The sequence below is a fragment of the Archocentrus centrarchus genome, chromosome 9, assembly GCF_007364275.1.
Source record: "Archocentrus centrarchus isolate MPI-CPG fArcCen1 chromosome 9, fArcCen1, whole genome shotgun sequence".
Taxonomy (NCBI): domain Eukaryota; kingdom Metazoa; phylum Chordata; class Actinopteri; order Cichliformes; family Cichlidae; genus Archocentrus; species Archocentrus centrarchus.
The window spans coordinates 19,233,859-19,258,022 of NC_044354.1; the positions used below are offsets into that span (position 1 = coordinate 19,233,859).

The following is a 24,164-nucleotide window of genomic DNA, read 5'->3' on the forward strand; positions in this document are numbered from 1 at the left end:
TAAGATGCAGCTGACTCGATTGGATTTAAGAAAACTTAACCGGTCACTTTTGAAGTACAAGTTTAGTGTCAAAGGTTTTTTTTTTTTCTTCATCTGATGTGGGTTCTAAAAAAATCTCAAAGAAAACTGAGCTGCACCGCTCACACTGCTGGCTGTGGACTTGGATGTTTAAATTTAGAAATTTAAATTTAGTAAGTAAATCCACAAAGAAAAAAAAAGATTTTACAAAAGTAATTTTCTCATATAGAACATTTTCCTAATCAGATGTGTTACCTTTGTTTTTGTAGCCTTTTTGTTTCCTGTATCTTATCAAACCCTCCCAGTCGTGTTTTAAGTGGTGGCTTTTCTCTGAAAAGGTTTAGAATTGATTTCAGTCCGATACCACTCATGGAAACCATCGGAACAGGAATCAGCTGATAGGAATGTGGCTTCAGACGGGGGTCATTATTTCCACTCGGAGTTGATGCGTGGCTTTTTTGCTGGGTGATATTTTTGGTAGTCACACTGCCCGCCTGGCAGAGCTAATGTCGGTTTGAGTTTATTTTGAAATGTCTTACATTCTGCTCTTGGTTTATTTTTAAAGTCCCAAATCCTGTAAATTCCTCTCATGACATGGAGATGTTGCCCGCTCAAACAGTAGCTGAGCCAGAGATGACAGCAGTTTAGATAGATTACTTAAAATAGCATTACAATAATGCATTGTTTAGATTTGTGTCTTGAGCTCATATCAACACTAGTTTTACTTGCTCAGTGTTGTGGAACATGGGTTCACAGAGTGAAGGTTGGGACCCTCAGGGCCTCCCAGGATAAACCATCAGGAGATCAAAGGGATAGGAAAGGGGGGAAATATATTACTATTCAGAAAACAGTTTCTTTTTCCTGACTTTTTTCATTATTGTTATTATTTTCTCTTTTTTTTATTGTTGTGAAAGCGCCTCAAGTACTATGCTTTCACATCTTCAAGATGCAACCCCACCACCACCACACACACACACACACACACAAAAAACCCTAAAATGAAACCATGAAGTCATTACCTGTGATGACTTCTTCCAATGTTACACACAGCAAAGGTTAATTACTATTACATATTATCAGAGTCATTATTTGTTTGCTTCCAGAGTGGTGAGTTTGCACACAGAGCACATATGACCAGTGTTGCACAGTTTTAGAATACTTTATTTCTCAATGCAACAGATGACTTTATGTAAAAACACACCACAAGGTGCCTCATGACAATGAAGTAATGCATAAAGTGGCAGAAGGTTTTCTGTGCGTGGACATTTCAGAAGGTGGTGTCGGGTTTATACTGTGGCCGCCTGCCAAAGAAAATGCAGAAAATTTGCAGCATTTGCAATATGGCATGTTGCACATGCTGCTGTGTTTACCTGCAGTTTGTAATCCTGTACCTTGTACACTAACATACCGATAGAGATTCTAGACGGCGTGATGTTTGAGGTTGCCAGACGTAAGTTTCTATCATCCATTTTTCATAGCTGTAGCATAACTTAACTTAGATGTGGGTATTTAAGTCCCAGTTTCACTATTGCGTGGATACAGACTCAAAACAGAAACATTAAGACTTTAAACAGACACAAAAGTGGAATAATTCAATCCGTAGCTCTTTGGTTTAGCTGATATTACGCTGAAAGGTTTGGGTGATGAAAATGTTTCTACAGTGAAGACAGGCTTTCCAGAATGTTCTGTTAGTCAACTTTTGCTACAGATTCAGTGTATCATCATTACATAACTTACCAGATAATATACTGTACAAAATTAGTTTATACATTTTTGAAACCATACACTTGTGTCTGTGTACTGGAATGCATTTCAGTCTCGATGTCAAACACTGTCTTAGTCTGGAACAGAGTCTTTTTTTTAAAAAAATACGCAGAGGACTCGGGGAGGTTCATCTGTGGTGTCACCTAATGTCTGTTGTGCGCCATGCACTCCATTTCCTGTACACAAAAACAGTCACAGTGTTCCCATTCTGACCAAATAGTCTGTTTCTCCACAGTCAATCCAGTCATCTCTTTGGGGCTAGCTTCATTCTGCTGTGCTTTTCAGGGATTGTACTTTTCTGTAGCTTTTCTTTGCTGTTCTTTGGTCTCAGACTCTGCAGAAATCACAGTAACAGCTGGAGGACGCAGTTTGCTTCAGTAGATTTTACACTTCATCCATCCTGTTCCTGCAACGTGAAGCTGAAAAGAGACAAATGTGTTAGCATCCAGTGTTTCTGTACTACAAAAGGCATGACTAAGTATCACATGGGATTAACATGTACCTATAGGTATTATACATGTGGTTTTCTCTTAACTTACCAGATAACATACTGGCCTAAACCAGACAATAAAAGGCCTAAATATACCACACCTGTGATTATGTCACTTGCATTTTCAGTTTTCATTTTATTTCTGCTTTAAATAGATTTCTCAAGTCTCAACTGATATTTGAGACCGGCCAGCTATCATGTTATGAATCTCCTCATATTTTTGACTTGGTGTGCAGCCATGTGTTATGTGAGCGCACAAACCGAGCTTTTCTATATGACTTGTTGCTCTGTGCCGGTAACACCCTGCGCAGCGTTTTAGTTTTGATCAGATAAAAAAAGACTCAGAGACAGCAGCCGCTGTTTGTTGTCTTACAGGTTATTTGTAAGTATGTTGGTGTTTTCGTGTTCATTGATATCATCGCTGCACCTCTTCCCTTTTATTTATTTTTTTTCCTAATTACAGAAAGTTACTGCATAGTTGCCCTCATCATTCTGCCCTTTGTGTAACTTCTTTTCCCTTAAACAAGACAGGAATTCTGATGCTATCACTTCTGCTGTACATGTCTCCACAGGAAGACATAAACTAACTTCAACTGTTAGCTTCACACAAATATGAATGCTTATAGGGAAGAAAACAGGCAGCATGCAGTTTACAATGTGGTTTCATCAGAATTCCCTCAGTGTGTGGCATCTAAGCCTTTTTTGCATTATGTGTCACTAGAAGGAGACATTGCCGTTGTCTATTTTGTGTCTTGTGGCTTCAGTGTGGGGTATTTGGATGATTTAACCTCTTGGACCTCAGTCTATTGTTTGACACTTCCACATTAAAAAACATCTGCACTTTAGTCGGCAACAGCTGCAAAACTCTAAAGCCAAGATAAGCAACTTTGGGCTCTGTGGATAAGAGATAATTGGGAGAATTTTGTAATGCAATAGGTCTTCTTTTTCCTTATCACCAGTGAAATTTGAAAAACTCCAGACATTAATATGTTTTAACCTATTTTTAAGTCTTAATGTACCTTTCCATCCAGAACCTGGTACAGGGGACTCTGGGGTCAAAAGGAGTTCCTGGGCAAAAACTCCAAGTGGATTATTTTGAATTACAAAACCACAGACATATGTGCAGATATTCTGTAGCATCCATTAAAGCTGAAGGAGCTCAGCTCATCTCAAGTTAAGGAAAATCCATTCATCATCCCTGACACGTGTATTTGCTGAATCTAAACCCGCCTGTTAGAGCGAGTTGTGATTCACTGTTATATGCAAATAGAAATTCATTGATTAGCTTCTTTTCAGCCGCGCGTAGTTTTGCGGTTTTTGATTTTTAGCGCACACGACCTAATAAATGTAACAAATGTAACATTTAGTTATCCTGTTTTTTGGTCATACTGGGATTAATGAGACAAAAACATACGTATAAGCAAGCACGCATTAGAGAGGAGCTGTCATGCAGTAATGCATTTAAAGCATAGATCTACCTATAAGTTCAGCTGCACATTTTATATGCTGTCCAGTCATTACAGTACATGTCAGCCAAGCAGCTACATTACCTTTGGGTACCATAAGTAGAAAAACACTCACACACTTGTATACTTATGATTTCTCAAATGCCCTGATTCTGGGCCTGTTATTGACAGTCTGTGTTATGTCGCATTCATTTTAGATGCTGGTGTAGTGCTATTTAAAGAGATTATTGTTTTTTTTATCTGTTCAAACCTGAACAATTTAGAGTTGCACTGTTGTCAAGTGTTTGCTCAACTCCCAGATGCCTCCTTTTAAAGACCGTGCTGCAGTGTGATTGTTTGTGATATCAGCCAGGCTTAAAAGGGAGTGTTGGAGGTTTCTCACAGGTCAATAAGATCCATGTTTTGCTTTCCTCTGCTTCTTGTTTCATGCTCTCTTAGGCCTGAGCTTGCTCTAAGCTATCTAAATGCATATTATGGAAACAGGCCCAATTAGCATAGTGCGGGGAGGTCTTTGGATTGCAGGGTTCACAGCACAGAGGAAAAACAAAAGAAATCTTGAAACCTTAAGTTGCTTGCTAATGTATATGGTCACTGCAGTCGTTTAAGATGCAATACTATCATTTAGACTACTTTGATGTCACAGGACACTTAGCACTTAGTTACCGCACACTGGCAGCTCAGAGTTGTAAAATGCTTGTTTCTAACAAGCCCTGCAAAGTCACATTGAAATTCCTTTTCGGCACACTTAACTATTTAACACAGTAGAAATAAATGTTTACACGGTTCTTAAATCTTCTGCAGTTGGTACATGCTATATTTTACACTAACAACATGCCCATTAATAAAAAATGTGGTGCTCTTGGAGAATACAGCATGTATGTATGTGTGGATAATTATATCTACATTTTTAGCTTGCATAATGGTACAGTTTGTTCTGGTGACACAGTAACACTCAGTCACCTGAAATGTTAGACTTACAAACAAAACGTCCTTTTAGATTTGCTAAAATCTGAGTTGTCAACTTATAGGTCAGAAATATTTACAAGATCCTTTGGAGCCTCTTGTACAGACTTTAGTAAATTGGTATCAGTACTGCAAATGGCATTTGTGATCGTATCGGTGTGCTGTGGAGTAACAGCTGTTTTGTGCTTTTGAAGGTTCACAAGTTGTCCTGTTCACAAGAGTCGTCTTTTAGGTTTACTCCCTCTGCTCCCCTTTTTACCTGCATGCTTTTTTCATTTAATAATATGTACTTGATTTTTGCTGATTGTGGAGAGCTCCCCTCTGCTTACGCAAAGACTCGTAGGGCTATTAATCTTTAAATTCAAATCATTCAGTAGTGTTATGACTATGATTGCTGTGGATGTTTAATGTGGTTTCTGATGTTTGCGTACCCACTCAGATCATTGCTAAGGATTAGTTAGAGACAGGCCACGGTGACCCGGACTCTTTTAGTGATTAATGACTTCCAGTCAGCGTTCATGTTGAGGGTCGGTTTGTATCAAAGCTGCGCTCCTGTACCTGTGCAGAGAATATGGAATGGGAAATGAGTTTTTTTCAAATACATTTTCCTATGCTCAAGTATTTTTTAAGATGCTAAAGTAACCTGCTGTGGCAGATCTTTTTCTGTAAGTTTAAGTATCACATGAGAGGTACGATGTGATTTAAGTATTCATAATAATATTATTCTAACTTTCTTCCTATGGCAACAAGTTTACACACTTTTTGGGTGTCCAACATTTTACATGTACCATATTTTAATGTTATGAGATCTCTCTTTTTTTTTTGCTTCTCTTATAAGATTTATATTTAGCATGCTGCAGTCTTATTAATTCTTGTGCATTTGATGCCTGTGTAAGGTATGCTATTGAGCCTTTCTTAAGTCTCTTGAAACTTCAACTGTGATGCACCAGCACACAACATATTGCACAGAGTGTGGGCTCGGTTACATGGTAGCACATACTTGTGTGGCAAGTACTTGTAAATCTGCAGGTATATTAGAGCTGCACAGGAAAGCTCTGGGTTTCTGACATCTAACGGTCTATCAGACATCTAATGGAGACTCTAATTTCTGCTCCACATTTTGTGAAGCAGTTTAGTCCACAACCTAGTTGGCTGCTGCTATTTGAAATCAAATGTTCCACTCTCTGTTAACTTAATTTTAGTGTTCTCAATGATGGATAAACTGTGCTAACAAACTCGCTCTGTTTGTAATCCACAGCAATGCCTTTCAAATGCATAAAGACTCACCTCAGTTACGCATATTAGGACTAATGTTAAGAGATGACAGATAAAAACAAAGGAAGACACAGCAAAGCTAAACCCTTAATAATAAATCTGGGCCCAAATCGCGAAGAAAAAGGAACAGAAAGAAAGAAAAAAGCTCTTCTCTGACATTAACAGAGAGATGTTTTGAAAGGAATCCTCGCTAAAGTGGTCTTGTCATACACCACGGTGTTACGTGACAGAAGCTGATGGTTGGTCTGGATGTTGATAAGGGCAGCGGTGATATGCCTGCATGTATTTCTATGAAAACAAAGTAACTATTGATAATCTCTGCTCTGTGAAGTGCAGCCTGGTAGCCATTTGTGTCAGTGGTTGGGCCTTTTTCACTTTTTGTCCACCGTTGGATACATCTGCTCCTGACTTAACTAACCTTGTTGTCCCAGGGTTTAAAGGGAACGTGCTGCTCCACTGCTCTTTTTATAGTTGTTTAAATAGATGTGGAAACTGACAGGGATTACTGTGTGGAGGTCCACAGTCGCTTATGATGGCAAGCGCTCTAAAGGAACAAATACGGCAGTCCACAGACTGTATCTGGAACGGTTTGTCATATTCCTTCATTAAAGCTGTCTTTGAGCCTTGGACCTGTCAAAGTCATTCTTGAACGGCTGGTCTCACTTATATTTGTAATCCTGCTGAAAGCGTGCGGTGAGTCTGCTGAGCCTTCCCCTTGGGATGATTTACTACAGAACACACCAGGCTCCTTTTATGGATGGTTTTTATATGCTGCTAAATGTCTCCTGTTCTGCAGCTCCATTGATTATGTCTGTAAAATTCCACTGAGGGCATGTCATTAAAGGGGAAGCAAAAAATAATTCATGGCGTTCAGGGTAAATATTTTTAAATCAGAAATATGCCCCTTCCATAAAAGTGGATTACTCATGGGAATTCCAATTGCAAGGTATGGGATATAACGGAGCAGCCAAAATAAAACCAAATAAAATTTAATTACAAATGGTAAATTTAACTTTTATTTTTTTGGTATCAAATGAGTTATTCTGTATTCATTTAAATTAAGTCAGATAAATTGATTGTACCCTGAAACACTGTATTTGTGAATCTAAATTTAAATACAAAAGTTATTAATTCTATTCATATGAGAGCTCTCAATAAACTTTAGTAACATTAAATATAAAAGATGGAACTAAACACCACGATCAGATATTAAACAATCATTGTAGAATGAATTCTCTCCTGCACGGCACTCAAAATAACTTAAACTCAGCTGAAAGATTTCTGTAAATTCACTAAGAAATCTTGTGATTATCCAGTCTTGTTATTTTGACATTTTTGTTAAAATGATAATGGATTATTTATTTTAAAAATTTCAACTAACATAAATATGTGATTAAATTATGTGAGGGGCACAGTCCTTGCATAAAAGAAAGGCGGCATTTTAACTTGATGTATGAAAAGAATTTTAAAAGCCATACTGATAACACCTTAACTTAGAATTTCTCCTACTATTTTTATCTGTGTAAGGCCTGGTTGTCAACTCAGGGTTGTGTATTAGAATAGTAATGAACTGAATATTGGGCCATCATACCTCACTTAGCATGTGTTAAGGAGAGGGTTCTCATTGGCTGTCACTCTTGTAAACAGTCTCTCCAGTTTTGAGGGAAGTCTTGTGCATAAGTGATAAAGATTTATCTGCTGCAGGGGTTGTTGGGCTGGGCACTCTGAGGCCCACTAACAGGCACACACACTAATATTTGGAAATGTTCTCAAATGTACCATGCAGTTCTCCGAATCAGACTTTTGCACAACGCCCACTGGGTTTCCACAGCCTCTTTACGCACATATTTGTCATTACCGGGCAAGTATTTTTAGATGACAATTTCAAAATAAAAAATGTACCTTTTACAATTATGAAACTTTCCAGAAAATACTATATTAATTAATGCAATTACTGCTTTGTTCTTTACTCACTTTGACCTGAAAACCTAGTACCCACACAAGCACACAACCAGCAACCGTGCTGTGCACATCTGTTAGTTATTTTTGCCATACTGACATCAGAAGGGTTGAAAGATTGATTACAGGTAACGTGGTGCAATAAGCGATACAGGTACAGTCCTCAAACGTTTATTTCATCATGCATGAAAAAACAAATATAAGGTTTCACTTTTTGAATGGTAATATTATAAGAGCCCAACGGCAGCCAATACTTCTGAAATGATTTATTATTCTGCACTATTAGTCTCAATATATTTTACTTCTGGACTACACTGGTGGTGTAGAACATGTCCAAATATGGATTTCTGCTTTGATTAAATTTACAAAAAAGTGTTTATGATGACTAGAAAGATCTTAACTGAAATAGAAAAAGAAAACAAACAAAATAATGTAATTATAATGTCTCAAAATGTCATTAATCCCAGCCTTAAAGATGGTTCAATAGCAAGCGCTGAATGTTTCAAACATTAAAGTATGTTTAAAATGTCATATTTCCCTAATAATAGCATTATTTTACTGTTTGCAATTGTCAGAATTTGTGCTAAACATAAATTTAGCCTTTTCAGTTAAAATAATATAATTCTGACTCTAAAATGTGTGTTCACTGACTCCCTGATTTACCTCACTGTCCTTTAAGTGTGACAGAGACAGTAGCATAAGTGCCTCAGATAAGTTGAACTAGAATTTCATAAATAATAGAACTTTGTATTGATATGATTGCCATTATGCCAGAAATATTTAATATAATAGTTAATATAAATAATGCTGCACAGGGGAGTAGGTGTACCTCATTGTTCTTAACCATTGACTGTGCATTTCAGACTTAGGGAGGTAGAAGTATTCACTTTGTGCTTTTAAGGTCACATATATAAGCTTTTACCGTTATTTTAAGAAAATGATAATGAAACAAATGAACTTACAACGTGGTTTCTGGCTTTGAACAGTCACTGTACTGTGTGCTGCCGTTGGACTGTGGAGGACTAGGGGAAGTCTCTTCACTTCTGCTGCTTCCCTGTGAACTGGCCAGGCTGTCACTGCCCTCTGTCCTACTGGCTGGAGCCTTCTGGAAAGAACTGGCCGTGCCTGTCTCAGCTTGCCATAGAAAGCAGGGGCAGCGAGTCCGCAGTTCTTTATAAAAAGAATTGAGCCACAGGGTTGACATCCATGGGCAGCCCATCAGGTTCTTGAACGCAGTACGAAACTCTGGAGTCCTGCAGTAGATGATGGGATTGAGGCCGGAGTTGATATAACCAAGCCAGTTTAACAGTCGGAAGAACTTTTTTTCAGGAATTGTTTTGTCAAAAGAATTAATGATATTGGCAACAAAGAACGGCAGCCAGCAAATAGTGAAGACCCCCATGATGATACCCAAAGTCTTGAGGGCCTTGTGCTCTTTAACGAGCATTAGTCGTGAAGGCCTTCGTTTGGCGCTCTTTCTCCTCGCTGCATTGTTGCAGTTGCTTGCCGGTGGCAGCGTGTTGTTGACCTGGGGGCCATCTTGCACCTGTGCTGTTAGATATTCATTTTGGAAACGCATCCGATTCTTATCTATTAGCTGGACCTGCCGTGATGCTATCAAATAGACTTTTGCGTAAACAAATATCATTATGAGCAGTGGAATGTAAAAAGAGACTATAGAAGATATTATAGCATAGGTCTTGTTGGTCACAAAGTCACAGCACTTATCCTTTTCGTAGCATTCGCTTGCTAAAGGATCATTATTATCATGCCAAAGCCCGTTCATAATTGGTACAAAGGAAATTAGGGCTGACACAACCCAGACTAAGCAAACTATTATTCTGGCACGCCACTTACTGAGCAGAACTTTGTGTCGTAGCGGTCTAGTAATGGCTATATACCGATCCACTGCTATGACACAAAGTGTCTCACAGCTTGCCGTCACACAGAGGACGTCAACAGAAGTCCAGAGGTCACAGAATATTTTTGTGAGTTGCCATTCATTTGTCACCACAACAGTGGCCCCAGGAGGCACGACAAGGACCCCCATGATGAGGTCCGCACATGCTAGGGACATAATGAAGATGTTTGTTGTCGTTTGTAGCTGTGGAGTACGTGCTATCGCAATGATGACCAGCAGGTTTCCCACCACTATGATGAGTATGATGAAGACCAATACAACGATGATCTTTTCTCCCATGGCTGTGGAGTCCAATGCGGTTGCATTCTGCAGAGAGTCTGTTGATAAGCTCAGGTTGCTCATCCTTGTTTACTCAGGCAACTTAGTCACAAGAAGTGGAAAGTGTTTGGTTTTCACATCAAAGGTAACACAACTGAAGATTGTAAGAGCCTCTTACAAGCATCATACATACAAATTTGCTCAAAAACTGAGGTAGTTTTTCCCCACTGAGTAGTGTCTTTTCTGTGCAGTTAGTGATTACATTTCACACCTTGGGAGTCTTGTTGGCAGTTTTCAGAAGGGAGTAGTAGTGGTTCGTCATCCCTCCAAAGATGTTATTGTTTCCGAAAGTTCTTGCACACAACAAAAGCACGTTCTCCAGAAAACGATGAATCCAAACTGTCCACAAAGCCAAAACAATGTTGGTTCAGAGAGTTGCAGCACTTTCATGAATTCGAGAAAAATGTCAAAATATTAAGTAAAAAAAAATAACTTTGGAGAAGGAAAGCCTGCTTTTTTTCCCATTTAAAGACGTCCACTGGGATTAGTTTTGTCGCAGAATCATGCATGAGCCTCAGAGCCACACTTGGACTGTTTGGAGATCAAGCAAACAGTGACGCTGTTGCAAGAACCACCAGAGTGCACCAGAGTGGCTGGGCAATCTTTCTTTTGGTCTCTCTCTCTCTCTCTCTCTCTCTCTCTCTCTCTCTCTCTCAGTGCAGGTTGCCCAAGATTGTATTGGCTGTAATCACACCCTGGCTGAAGGCAGAGGGGAGGAGTTGAAAAGTGTGCCTGTGTGTCGAAGCCATACAGGGATCTGTACCCTGATAGAGCCACACACATGTGAACAATCACACACGGAGACATGAAGAGGAGTGACAAATTAAAGGAAAAAAAAGAAAGAATAGTGAGTCTAAGGTACTGGCCTACCTCATACAGTCAAAATAACTTAAATGCATCTTGGAACGGATTCTACAAATATCTGAAGCTCTGCTGGAGGGATGAAAACCATTTGTCCAAAACATATTCCCTCAGTTGGTATTTTGTTGATAGTTTTGAAAAGAGCTATCCAGCCTGTCAGTTCAAAGTCTCACTTAGATATCCACTTGGGTTTAGATTATTTTGGATTTAAACATTTACGGTCATAGCATATGATTAACATCATTTCCATACCCACCAAACTATTTGGTGAGACCTCATGCTAATGCTAGAAGACGTAACTACCTTGAAGTGTTTCTTCACAACATAAAGAGCAACTTAGAACAACCTTTTGTTGCTCTGCAGTGAGCCGTCACCCTAAGAAGTCATGTGGACCCAAACCACTAAGAGAGCCACCAGATTGTCTCACTTAGGGGGTCGATGATTAAAGTTTTTCCTTTTATCCATCATCCATCCATATAAGTGCGACCAACAAATTACTTCAGCATGAGAGCAGGTAAAATGTGCATCAACATGTCACATTAAAGCTACAAAATCTTTGATAAACACATAATTAACGTGTAGAGTTAAAGGTAAATGATGATGAGCAGCTCTATAATGCCACTTTTGTTGTGTTGAATGTAACAGCTATGCTAAGCTTGTTAACACATTAACTATATCTGTCACCTGACTATGTCAACAATGTGACAGCTGCCACTGGCTTCCATTCTGATTGTCAGATGCTGGATTATGTCAAATGTCACCTCCAAGCATTTGAACACCAGCTTTGCTGCAGTCAACAAAATATACGTAGCTTACAAGTTTAGCTGTTTGAACTGTGATTGTCCCTCGTTATCTCCATTGTAACAATACAGCACCGATGCACTCAAAAGATTTATTTGTAATACAGTTTGTGGTCAGCTTCTTAGACCACAAGGCACGAGGCATAACCAGCTGCAGAGAACAGGAAGCAAGTGCCCTCTCTTTGACTCGGAGCAGTAAAGAAAATAATAGATCACTATCTCGCTGTTGCTCAAGCCGGTGCACTGAAGAAGAACAATCAGGCAAAATGCCTTTCATGCGATTCACTTCAGATATCCAGCGCTCTACTGCGATGTCTTGTCGCCGAGCAGCTCCTTCTTTGGTCTGATCGACGCTTCGGCTGCAGTTATGATTGTTCTCTGATTATTCCTACCTTGTATTTTGCTTCCACTCAACTCACATACAAACTGATTGTTGTTGGTAGCACTTTTGCAATTTTAGTGAGTTTTGATTGATTCATATTTTACAGTTCCTTCTACAAAGCTGTTATAATTGATATTTTTCTAATAGCATCTGTATCAACTGCTCGATGGGGCTCCACAGAACTTGCTTTTTTGTTTGTCTAGCCTTTTTAACTCTAAAACACACATTAAATGTGCACATTAAAGAAATGGAGCATAATATTACAATTTGGAGGTGCCGTTAGGTGGACTTTCTTTCTTAATGACAAAGATAAGATTGCCGGTTCCCATGTTTTCCAATCATCATACCAAATTGAGCTTACCAGATTGACTCACCTTGCTATTTAACCTACTGGCATACACTCACCAGCAACTCTATTACTGGTTGAACTGTCTTAACTCTTTGTGGCAGTTCAACATGGTGCTGGAAACATTCCTCAGAGATCTGAAATGGACAGCGACAACACTCAGGTAGGCTGCGGTGTTTAAATGATGCTCAAATAGTACTAAGGGGCCCAAGGTGTGCCGAGAAAATATTCAGAACACCATCACCACCATGAGCCTGAACTGTTGATACGAGGCAGGCCATGCTTTTATGTTGTTTACTGCTATCCAAATGTCACAGCTGACATTGAGACTCATCAGACCAGGCAACTATTGTCCAGTTTTGGTGAGCCTGTGTGAAATGTATCCTCAGTTTCCTGTTCTTAGCTGACAGGAGTGGCACCCAGCCTGGCCTTCTGCTGCTACAGCCTATTTGCTAGGTTTGAAGTGCTCAGAGATGCTCTTATGCATACCTTAGTTGGAACAAATGGCTATTTGAGTTACTGTTGCCTTCCTATCAGCCCAGCTATTCATTTCTGATGCATTTTCTCCCAGAGAACTGCAGCTCACTGAATATTTTCTCTTTTTCAGGCCATTCTCTATAAACTCAAGAGATGGTCATGTGGGAACATTTCAGTAAATCAGCACTTAATAGTTTTGATGCTTAGTTTGAACTTCACCAAGCTTTGGGTTAATACCATTTGACTGGCTGAATAGATATTTGCTTTAATGAGCAGTAGAATAGGTGTACCTAATGAAGTGACCGGTGAGGATAAATAGTGGGAGCTTTCTTATCAAACTCTTTGCAACAGCGCTTTTGGCAAAATGCAAAAAAAGGAAACACACGTATTCCAAAGTGCTGGACTGTTCCTTTCAGGGCTTATTTTAAATAAAGTAGTCTCATTTAAAACAAGTAGTTATAAGAGGGATATTCAAGTGGTGTAGCACTGGGGTGAGTTTTTCTTTCCAGTCATATCCATGTCTGCTTTGCTGCCCAATTTAGGTTTTAGATAGGCTGGGTCACTTTGTCACTCATCTGACAGGAAGGTGAGCAGTTGTAAGTGCATTCACAAAAGGAAACAGCAGGCAAAAGGAAAACATTGCTGCCTTTCTAAACTTGATGACCAAGAGGCCCCATCTGACAGCATTTCTGCAGATGAAGGTCACCACTGTAGAGCTGACAGCTTGACAGCTGCTCATTTGTCTTTGCGTGAGAAGATGCCATTGGTGGATCTGGACCTGGTCCGAGTCTAGTCAAGCACGGCAGCTGGCACAAACTTAGTTGTTGATAGTGAATTCAGCCGTGACAGCTTTCTCACCATAATACAGACAGGCCTGTAATTGTAGCAAAAGGGTGCTGTGCACACACTCACTTATACTGCATAATTAATCGTATGCAAGAAGAAAAAAAAGCACTTTAATTCACTTTGCACAAATGACAAGGCTAATAGGGTTTATTGAGGATTATGAGATTTGCTGAATATACCATTTACAGCTATATGCATGCAGTGGTTTAACATGGTACAGCGTGGTACACTTAATGAGGAAAAATATGTCACTAAAATGCAACACTTTCACCTGTTGCCTGCTTTGGAGTGCTATATCTAACGGCAGTAGTAAACCTTCTAGAGAGAAAATCATTCACAGTGAGCACAGCAATCCAGGATCTGCTCAATTCAGTCTGTAAATCATCAGAACTGCCGTAAAGCTTTAGAAAGACCGTTAATAACACACTCATACCCCATATATACTATTTCCTGGGAATGTTTCCCTCCCCTCCATGGCAACCTCAAAAGTGATATGCTTCAGTCCTCTTGCATGCAAAACACTGCTTTGTTAATCTTAGAGCATATAGCACAGGCCTGATCTGCAGCAGCCATCTGGACTTTACAAACTTACGTTTCAATCCACGGTACCATCCATCTGATCTCTGCCGACACTCCCGTTCTTGGAAACATCTATGCAGCCACTCTCCCACTTACTTTCAATGGCATGATCCCCCCAGGTTGTAAATTTGTCGACATCAGAGCTCGCTCACTTTCAGCTCATTGTTGATCATTTGCTTAATGCTCTTCAAATTGTTTGGATGTGCTTAAGTGTCGTCCATTGCTTTTCCAGTAGTAGACAAGAGAGACGTGTAATGTCTTCATCTTGTCAAACTGAAGCAGAACAGGAGCCAGCAGAGTTAACTGAAGGGGTCAAGAATATCCATTTAGTTCCACTTTTTAGTTGGCCATAACAATCCATGTCATGTTTGTTATCCTACACATTCAAGGACCAAGATGGGGCCAATTATATGACGTAATGATTTTAGTTAGTTCTTTTCGCACCACAGCTTCACAGCACTTTGGATTGTGGTGACTTTTAAATCAGATATTTAGAATGGCAAATGCTTCCTGAGAGGTTGTTTGGTAGTTTCTGTGTGTGCGTGTGTGTGCGTGTATGTGTGTGTGTGCGTGTGTGCACACAGGAAACTCTCCATTAGCTGGAGAAGCTAATCAAGGCTAGAAGGAGTGGCTCCAAGAGCAAAACAAAACTTAGGGAGCTAATGATGGGTCGGCTGTATCTTGGATAAAAGATAATTACTTTTTTAAAAAAAAAAAACTTGATGTAGTGTATATCAATGCATAAAATGTCATTAGAAGAAAGTGATTGACAGATTATCTGAGCAGAAACATTTGTTCCTCATGTTTGCATCCTGTGGGGTACACAGCTCCAGAGCATTTCCTCTGCCAGCAGATATATAGTGTGAAACCATGTGTTGAGGTGCGGGGAGAGTGGTTTAGAGACCGCATTGTACAGCCTTCCCTAACTATCATGGTATGTTTAAATCACTCTCATTAAATGCTGAGCGGAACCACATGCTGAGGTTTTCGGGGGGATGTATACAGGGAATACTGAGAGTTTAAGACCTCTGTCCTCTCATACAAAGCACTGGGACGTCCAAGAACAATGTCAGACTATTTTTTTTGTTGGGGGGGGCAGCATTTTGTCCTCACTATCCCACCTCCCGAATGCAGACAGATGCTTTCAATCTCAAGCTTGTGTCTTACTGTACAAAAGTGCCTTTTACATGATCCACTCCCAGTGTTCTCTTAATAATAATCACTTTTCTGTTGAGGTCGTTAGGTTTACCATATCAGTTTCTTTCACTATTAGATCCTATACTACAAACACCACATGGCCCACAGTGTGCAACTGGGTTAACTCTAAATGCTTCCTGTGCTTAATTAGTAGCTCTGATTGGCTATGATAATAAAAAGGGAGAGACCACAAAATCTTAATCGCAATTGTTAATGTCTTCCAACCATGAAATGTGAAAAGAAATATGATCCACATTAACATTAACATCTATAATCCAGAATTATTTTTAAGCTAAATATGTTTTTTTTTTGTTTTTTTTTCCAGTGGCACAATCCAGGCTCCATGAAGCATGTCCATCTGTTTGTTTTTTAAACCACTCTTCCTGCTGAGGGTCATAGTGGATCCCAGAGAAGTGATCTCGCTGATGTGTGGTTTATTTACTTTACTTGGCCACAGCGGTTGGTTAGTCAATTTATGCTTTTTTTTTTTTTTTTTTTGTGCAACATCAATAAAACAGAGGTTTTGTCTTGCATCTGTGCATGCAATATGCGAAGGAGATGAATTACTTTATTCCCGTGGAGCTGTCACTCACTCTGCAGTCTACCAACAAAAGTCCTCCTCTGTAGTGTCATTTTAGCATTGGTTCTTCAACATGGAGGAAGCTTTGCTTCTTTTTTTTTTTTTTTTTTACTTTGAGAGTACCCATACAGGACCCAGTTTCAAAGTACAAAACAGGATACAAGCTACAGGCAACAGGCTGCTTAACTGAGTGTCTTGTTTGGCTGGTTTTTTAGAGCAAACCACTGTCACGACACATTATGAGTAAAATCCATGCCGGTGTTTCCATTTGGTAAACACTGAACCAAAAATAAATGTGACCTCCTTTGTTCTGCTCCTTGTGATGAAGTGGGTCAATATGAGGCTGTAAATCCACAAGACTGTTGGCGATAGCCATTACAACATGCAATAAAAAAAAAAATACAGCTACAGGGTGTGCCATTACTGCTGAAAGGCAAACAATAAATTAGAGGCAAAGGTTGACAGTGGTTCTGTGTCTTAATAAAAGAAGTGGTTTGCTTCTGATCATCCTCTGAATCAGTGTCAAGAGTGAGGAAGGCAGGAGTGCAGGGTGCTGGCGCCAGAGATAAAGACACGCAGACATAGAAAGAGAAGAGCTCTCTTTCAGCCATCATCTTTGCCTGTTGGTATCAGCGACTACAGCCAGTGTTGGCACCATGTTAACTTTGAGTGCTGAGCTTCAGTTTATTTGACATTAATCACCATAAAATCGCATTAATGCCTGTGATCTCACTGGATTAGTGATGGAGGTCCAGGTGAGATCCTCTGGTAGGTTAAATCCTCTTTTAGGTAAATATGCCAGATAAAGATTATCCACTTTGGAAATTTGATGTCTGGTATGATGCCAGTCTTGTCAGTACAAAAGAAAAATGTAAGCCAAAACAACAGACAGGTAATTGACCGTAAAAAAGTCAAATAGGGGCACAGGAATAGAGATGCACATATAAGTGGGAGGAATAAAGAAGGCACACAAAGTTTATTACATCAACCTGCAAATGAATGTGACTTATTTGTAATTATATAGCTTTTTCATTTAATATGCTTTCATTTTTACAAGATAGATTTTCAGTGATGATCCTTTCAAAAATAATTCAGCTTTTCCAGCTACTTGGTAGGCAAGCTTTCCAATCATCTTGGAGAACTGTCCCCAGTGACTTTTTTAAGATAAGAAAATACTGGTGACATAGAATCAAGCCTTAAGTAGAAAAAAAAAAAAGAAGCCCCACATTGGCACGATCACAGTGTGCGAGCTGTGAGATTTGAGGGCAGAACAATTTTTTTTTTGTAGTTTATCACTTTTTCAATGATGGGACCTGTTTGCAAAATGAGACAGGTTCCAACAGATTACAGTTTATGAGTGTGTTCAAGATTGTAAGATACGACCAGTTCTAGGAATCAACTTGTTGGTCGGCCGTCCTTATCCACTAAATCATCGCTCCGTCTTCAGAGACGAGATATTTCTTGTTGCTGCACCCTTCAAAAATCAAGATTTGCTTCTATTTATGGCACACTCAAGCCAAAGCTTTTGTGTTTCCTTGTCTGGCTCTAATTTTCTAAACGTTAATGAAAAATTAAGACACTGCAGACATTAACTCCACTGATGTTTTGACCTGCTCCAGTGTACAGTTTGTACAGCCACAGTGAAAGAGAGAAAGATATACCCTCATTTTCCAAACTAATGTCAAAGCCCTGCCCAGTCTGACTGAGCACTTTGGGCTTTACTTATAAACAAGGCGTACCACCCATTTATTCTGGCTGCATGAAGCCTAGTGTGTAATGCTTAAGATGCAAGTATCCCGTCAATCTACCTTTTTTTTTTTTTGGTAATGGAGATATAAACAGTCCTTATTTGGGCTCACAAAACCCCTTTTCACAGGCCTGCATCCTCTAGAGTGGTACTTCAGTAAATAAATAAAAATAAAGTAAATGTTTCCACCAACTTGTCATGTACACATGCGAGAAAAGTGCCCTAGCCACAGTAGATCAAGGCGAGTCATTGTATGTTGAATTGCACTACACCGCCCACATTCAATGTTCTTATTACAGACCAAGTCATTTATTGTACTTCGAGAGTTAGAAAAGGGGCTCCCTCATCACTTCTTCTAAAACGCTGTTTGCAGTCCTTCTGTGGTGTATTTGGTGAGACCACAAATCATTTGCACTGTAATCAGATCATTCTCTTTTACAGTTTGTACATAGAGTCACCTGATAAAACAGATGAAACAAACACGCCCATGCTGCCATATTACACATACTTCCTTGTTCTGGTAAAATTGTGGGGACATTACACTGACTTCTATTCATCCTATAATCTCAGTTTCTGTAACCTTAGTCTGAACCCACAGCACTTAACCCTAATACTTGTTCCCAACCAAAACCCTATGTACTGCATTCCTCCATTTTTTTTAATTTTTTTGTAATCCGATAAACATGCACTTTCATACATCTGCACAAAAGCTATATGTATCGAGTATGTAAACATTACTCCCAGCATGCATGCTGGATGACTGGGAATGTTAGAAACCTCGACAGAAAGATGGTAGAAGATAATGTCAGGCATGTGGGTGGAGAACATGTACCGAGGACAAAACTGCACAAGTATTTTTGTCTTTAACCTAAATGTATTCATTGTTTTAATGCAATAACTCATCATGTTATGAATTATATTAGACTGAACCTAACAAACTACAGTTTCCACAGAGATAAAACGTGTAATCACTAAGAAGTATTGCTTTCATTGTGTGAGTCTGTCTGACCTGTAGGCCCCTACTGCACAACAAAGGGTCAGCTGATTGGTGTCTCCCTGTCTGCCTGCAGAGCTTGTCAGTGTGATAAGATCACACCCATCAAGGATGCAGTCAGAAAACTGCTCAAAAAAGGTTTGGTTCAAAGGTGGGCGCTAACTGACCCATGACTACACAAAACATGTAGGTCATGCAACATGTAACAATACAGATGTATACATTTTGATGTAAATTATGCAGAACCTACTTAAACAAGTCTGACATGACAGATTTTGTTGTCATTTCAAGATTTAATCCTCATTTAACTGAGGTTTGCACTGTTGGAGTGAATTTCTGTCACTGAAGGAGGAACAATCAAACATTTACTGTTGAACTCACCCGAGGCAAAATACATCCAGAATTGCTCGGCTCTAGATTATTTTCTGTCTGTGTCTGTGTGTTTCTGGATGTAAATGGCTGCAAGATATTGGGAAACAGCTAAATTATTACCACATATTGACAGGACATCCCAAATTGTTTAAGGTTTTGCCCCCATTCGATAGAAGATATGTGCTACTTTTAATCAATACTTGTCACTCATCATAATCGCCTAGCTGTGCAATCAAATTCATCAAGCATATCACAAATACTGAGGTGTTAAACTGACACACTCAGAACCAAGGTTTGTAGAAACAAAAGTGGCTATCTCACCTCACACATAATTTCACAAGGAAAAGATTTTATTATGTTGTCTTTTTTTTTTTTTGATAATCGTGGTAATTTTGGTTTTAAAAACATAACTTGGTATAAGTCAAATGATTTAAAGACAAGCCTCCTAAAGTTAAGATGAAAAACCTTTAACCTGTGAGCTAATTCCATTGTGCCTATAGACACAATGAATGAAAAGTCAAAAAGCAGAGTTAAGAGAGTAGAGGTGACAGGATATTTCACAACACAACGCGTATCTTTTCAGTGTCCAAGTAAAGGAGAGTTGCTGGTAAGCTTATTCAACTCCAGTTCCTCAAAGTTTATAAAGACTGCATTTTAAAAAGTCTCCTTTCAGCCTTAGGACCAAAACACTAAGCTCAGCAAGTCACACTCCTGCCAGTCATAGGGTGTTTTGTAAATAAAGCCCTAGATGTGTTCATTTAATGGATAATTAAATTGGAGTAAACCAAAAATATGTAGCCTGCAAGCCCTCACATCACATTTTTAACAGATTACAGGTGGCAGTGTGCTGGGGTATAATAACCAACACTGTGCAAAGATTTTGACAAGTTCAGCTGAGCAGTGTACGCCTGCTGCTGCCAACTCGCCCTGATGCCAGTGCCAATGTGCCAAGTTCAGTCTGACGTACACTACCAGCCTTGTCTTCATGCACAGCAACAATGTGATCAGTTATGTTGACATAAGAAAAATATATATTTAATATCAAGATAGCAATTAAGAAAACAAGCCAACAGAAGTGGTTTTGGCAGTCATACAACACTGTGTCATGTTGATTGTTTTGCAAATGCGGCTACTAGCCTGATTATGACACAAGAGCTGTGCCAAAGGCTTTTTTTTTAAGCCCAAGTGGAAAAACTCTGAACATGACTAACATTGACGAACGTTTTCTGCCAGCTGTGTGCCCAACATTGTAGAGATGCAAGACAGGCTTCTAGAACAGTTAACCCAAACATAATAATTAATCAGTAACAAATTTTTAAAAAACTATGTACTCTTGTCACAAGGGACCTTTATTGGGCTTTATTCGTTAGATTTTAATAGCTGATGTTGTGACATGTGGTATTAAATTAAACTGTAATTTGCCAAATTTAGTCTCTGTTGTGAATTGAAAGCCAGTGATTATTGTAGGGTGGGTGAAAAAGGATCTGATGCCTCATACACTGTCACTGTAGGCCTTCATCATACTGTGTGTAAAATAAGATTAATCACAGCTACATGGATAAAACATACTTACTTACTTTGATAAGCTCTTTCACTATGAGTCCATAGACTTACTGTGTTAGAGGTGAAATCAAGGAAATGTTTGATGCAATAAATTTTTCAATTAAACGATGACAAGGCAGCAAGAAGGAAGTTATTACTCAGCTTTATTAGCCCATGTATTGTGGTGTCTTTATAGCTACAGGTCTACAACATCAACACAATTATTTAGTGGACATGTTATCAACTAAATGCCACTTTTGAAACCTCTCAAGGCCAGTGAGTGACAACTGACGTTCAGCCTTTTTTCACATTTGGTTTCTATCAGTCTACCTCCTCGCCTTCTTTGCCCTCCTTTGACAGCTCTCTTTATTGTTATTACATTTTGCCAGAGAGAGTTTCACCAGTTAATCTAGTTTGAATCATTTCCGCAATGGCTACTGGGAAAACAAAAGTGCTTTCCTTTTCCTGATTATGATTCACATCATAATAAAAAAGTTCCTTTAAAATGATTCTCACCCGTTTAAACAAGTAAAAGCATTTTTTTCTCAATGCTCCATTGGTCCTGTGTTTCAGTTTCTTCACGGCTCCTTGTTACATAATCAATTTCAAAGCACGGCTCAATCATTTCTGGCCTATATATATATATATATATATATATATATATATATAATGTCTTTAAAGAATAGAAACCCCGAAGAACTCTTTGATCTTTGGGAATAAGTGGGCTGGAATCCAGTCCAAACAGGGTGAAGTTAAATTCAGCTACAGTGCTGCACACAGAGGGAACAAGCTTCCAAATATTCTCAGCTTGTGCTTCCTCTACGTAAAACATTTTTGAAATGTTTGGTAAAGCTGCATTGTCTTGCTTAGATAGAGCCAACTGAGCTATCATGCAGAACAATAGACTGAAGTAGCAAAAAAAAAATCTGTTGAATAGTAGATGACTGACTCAGTCATGTTTTGTAAGGGACTGTGAGAAAATTATTATGGGAGGGTTAGGGAAAGGCTTCTTCCTTTAACTTTTGGTTAAGAGTTGTTTAACTTTTGAGCTTTTATAATTTATTCTCTGCACAAGTAATACCTAGTAAACAGGCGCAGTGCAAAGAAGTGTTTCCTTAGGTGTGGTCACTTGGAGGTCATCTAAGAATGTAAAGACTCAGCGTCTTTCTGAGAGACATGAAGGGCCTAAAGAGTTCCTCTTTGCTCTTTCAAGAGAAAGACTTCACATAGTTAACATGCCTTTTCTTCTTTTAAGATGTGTTTACATACGTAATGTCTTGTACTCAGAGTGACATATGGAGAGGAATGTGCAGGACACTGTTATCAGAATGGATGCAGGATTTGCATGTGTCAACCTGCCGCTGCGCTCTGTTCTCCCCGGCAGCGCTCGCTGCAGTAAATATTTCTGCACAAGACATCCGAGTCTCCTGAAAGTTCTTCCAGCACAAGTAAACAAGATTTCGGCACCAGCAAAAATTCTAATAGTGATGTATTAATCCCCATTTTTCAAATAAACAAAACTTATTTTTCTCCTAAGTGAAATGTGTAAACATTTAACTAATTTGCTTATATAGCATTCAGAATTTGGGGAAGGGGCAATTAACTACTGAAAGTACAAAAACGGGGGCATTTTAGAACATCAGTTTTGATTTATTTATTTTTTTTAATTTTGCAATTTCTTTTCTACCACAATAGCACTCGTTTTTTTTGACAGGCCCACCTTTTTCATGATCCATGATCCTGACCGGCATATTTAGACACAGCATTCTTCAGGTGGAGTGTGGAGATGAGAGTGTGTTACTAAGTGTTCACACATCAACAGCAGGGATTAAACCAAAACTGACATTTCTGCAGTTTTCCATGCATAGATTTTTAATCCTGTACTAAAAGTATAACATTTCTTTGATGTTTTGTTTTATTTTAATTAATATTCAGCCAATAGTTGTATGTGCTGCATCATTTAAACGGGGTGTCATTACATATTTCTCTCAAACTTGGATATATAAATCTTTGGATAGAGATGTCACACATGCAAATTGCTACATATATTTTAAGAGCATAAAGCTTATATAAAAAAAATATTTGAGCACTGATTTTTCAACTTCAGTTTACTTTTATTCCACCACCACAGCAAGAGTTGAGGCAAAGGTAGGTGACCTGTTCCTCTTGTCTGTCTATTTATCATCATTATTTAGATTACAACTTGAGGATTAGGATTTGTCAGCAGGATTATGTATAAAAGAAAAGCCAAATTTCATGAAACTTCCTGGAGTGGTTGAACATTGTGAACCCATTAAATTTTGGTGCTGATCAGTATCACCGAGCGTAGGTCATTGGCCATGACGAAGTACGGGCTCTCCAAGTACCCCCGAGTGCCACTGTGCCCAAGCTGCCAAGCAAATGTTTTGTGTGAGACTCTAAGTCCCTGCTCTCAGGGCTCTTATCTCATATCATGTAACGGCTAATTTTTCAGGACTGTTGGGCTCCAACTTTATCAGCAATAAAATTTCTGTTCTGGCCACGATACAATGCCACCTAAAGTGTGGATGTCCTCGCAAACAGTAGTTAAGCAGGACACACAGACAATAGAAGAGTGGAAAATTTAGTAAATTGTATCATTGGACTCATGACAAACGGAGAACATATTAACATATAGGTTCAGGGTTTTGTTTTGTTTTTTAGGCATTTGCTTAGCACCTAGAGCTAGTTTTGTTTCTCTGCTCACTTTTTTATAATTACAGAGCTCTGCCATTTCCTTTTAAGGCAGTTTTTTTCTTTTTAATTCTAACTGCTCTTACCCTATGCCTATCACCACCCCATCAAGCAACACAAGAATACTGCAAAAGTATGATGTTTATCAGCAACTCTGAGAACCCACTCACATGTTTGCACAGCGCGGTCCAAGAGTATTTTGTGCAGTAGTCAGAGGCAGCTGAAAGTGGGCATACTGCGCTTTCCTGTTTAATGTTAAATTGTTAATTTCTTCAAAAGAGAGTTTTTAAGTGTCTTTAATGCTTTTATAATCCACATAGTCCCTCTGTAACACACACACACACACACACACACACACACATATAGTGTACCTGTTTAAAAATTGGTTTACAATGTCCTAGATGAGACTATCCTTTGCCTTTGGGTCCCTCGCTTCTGCATTAATGCTGTAATGCATGACTCAAACGATGGCCACAGCACTTAATGTCCACTGTCCTATTTTTAAATATCACCTATTGTAAAAACAGCCAACGGGCAATCTTGTACCCAGAGAGA

At 39.0% G+C, this 24,164-nt stretch overlaps 1 protein-coding gene across 1 annotated transcript; it reads right to left on the reverse strand.

Annotated features, from left to right (window-relative positions):
* Positions 1–1,167: 1,167 nt before the first annotated feature.
* adrb3a (adrenoceptor beta 3a) lies at positions 1,168–10,745 on the reverse strand. The gene is made up of 2 exons (XM_030737878.1): positions 8,898–10,745; positions 1,168–2,201 (listed from the first exon to the last, which is right to left on the reverse strand). Exons 1-2 carry the CDS (start codon positions 10,196–10,198, stop codon positions 2,174–2,176), a joined length of 1,329 nt encoding a protein of 442 aa, XP_030593738.1. The 5' UTR covers positions 10,199–10,745; the 3' UTR covers positions 1,168–2,173.
* Between the last annotated feature and the right edge of the window lie 13,419 nt (positions 10,746–24,164).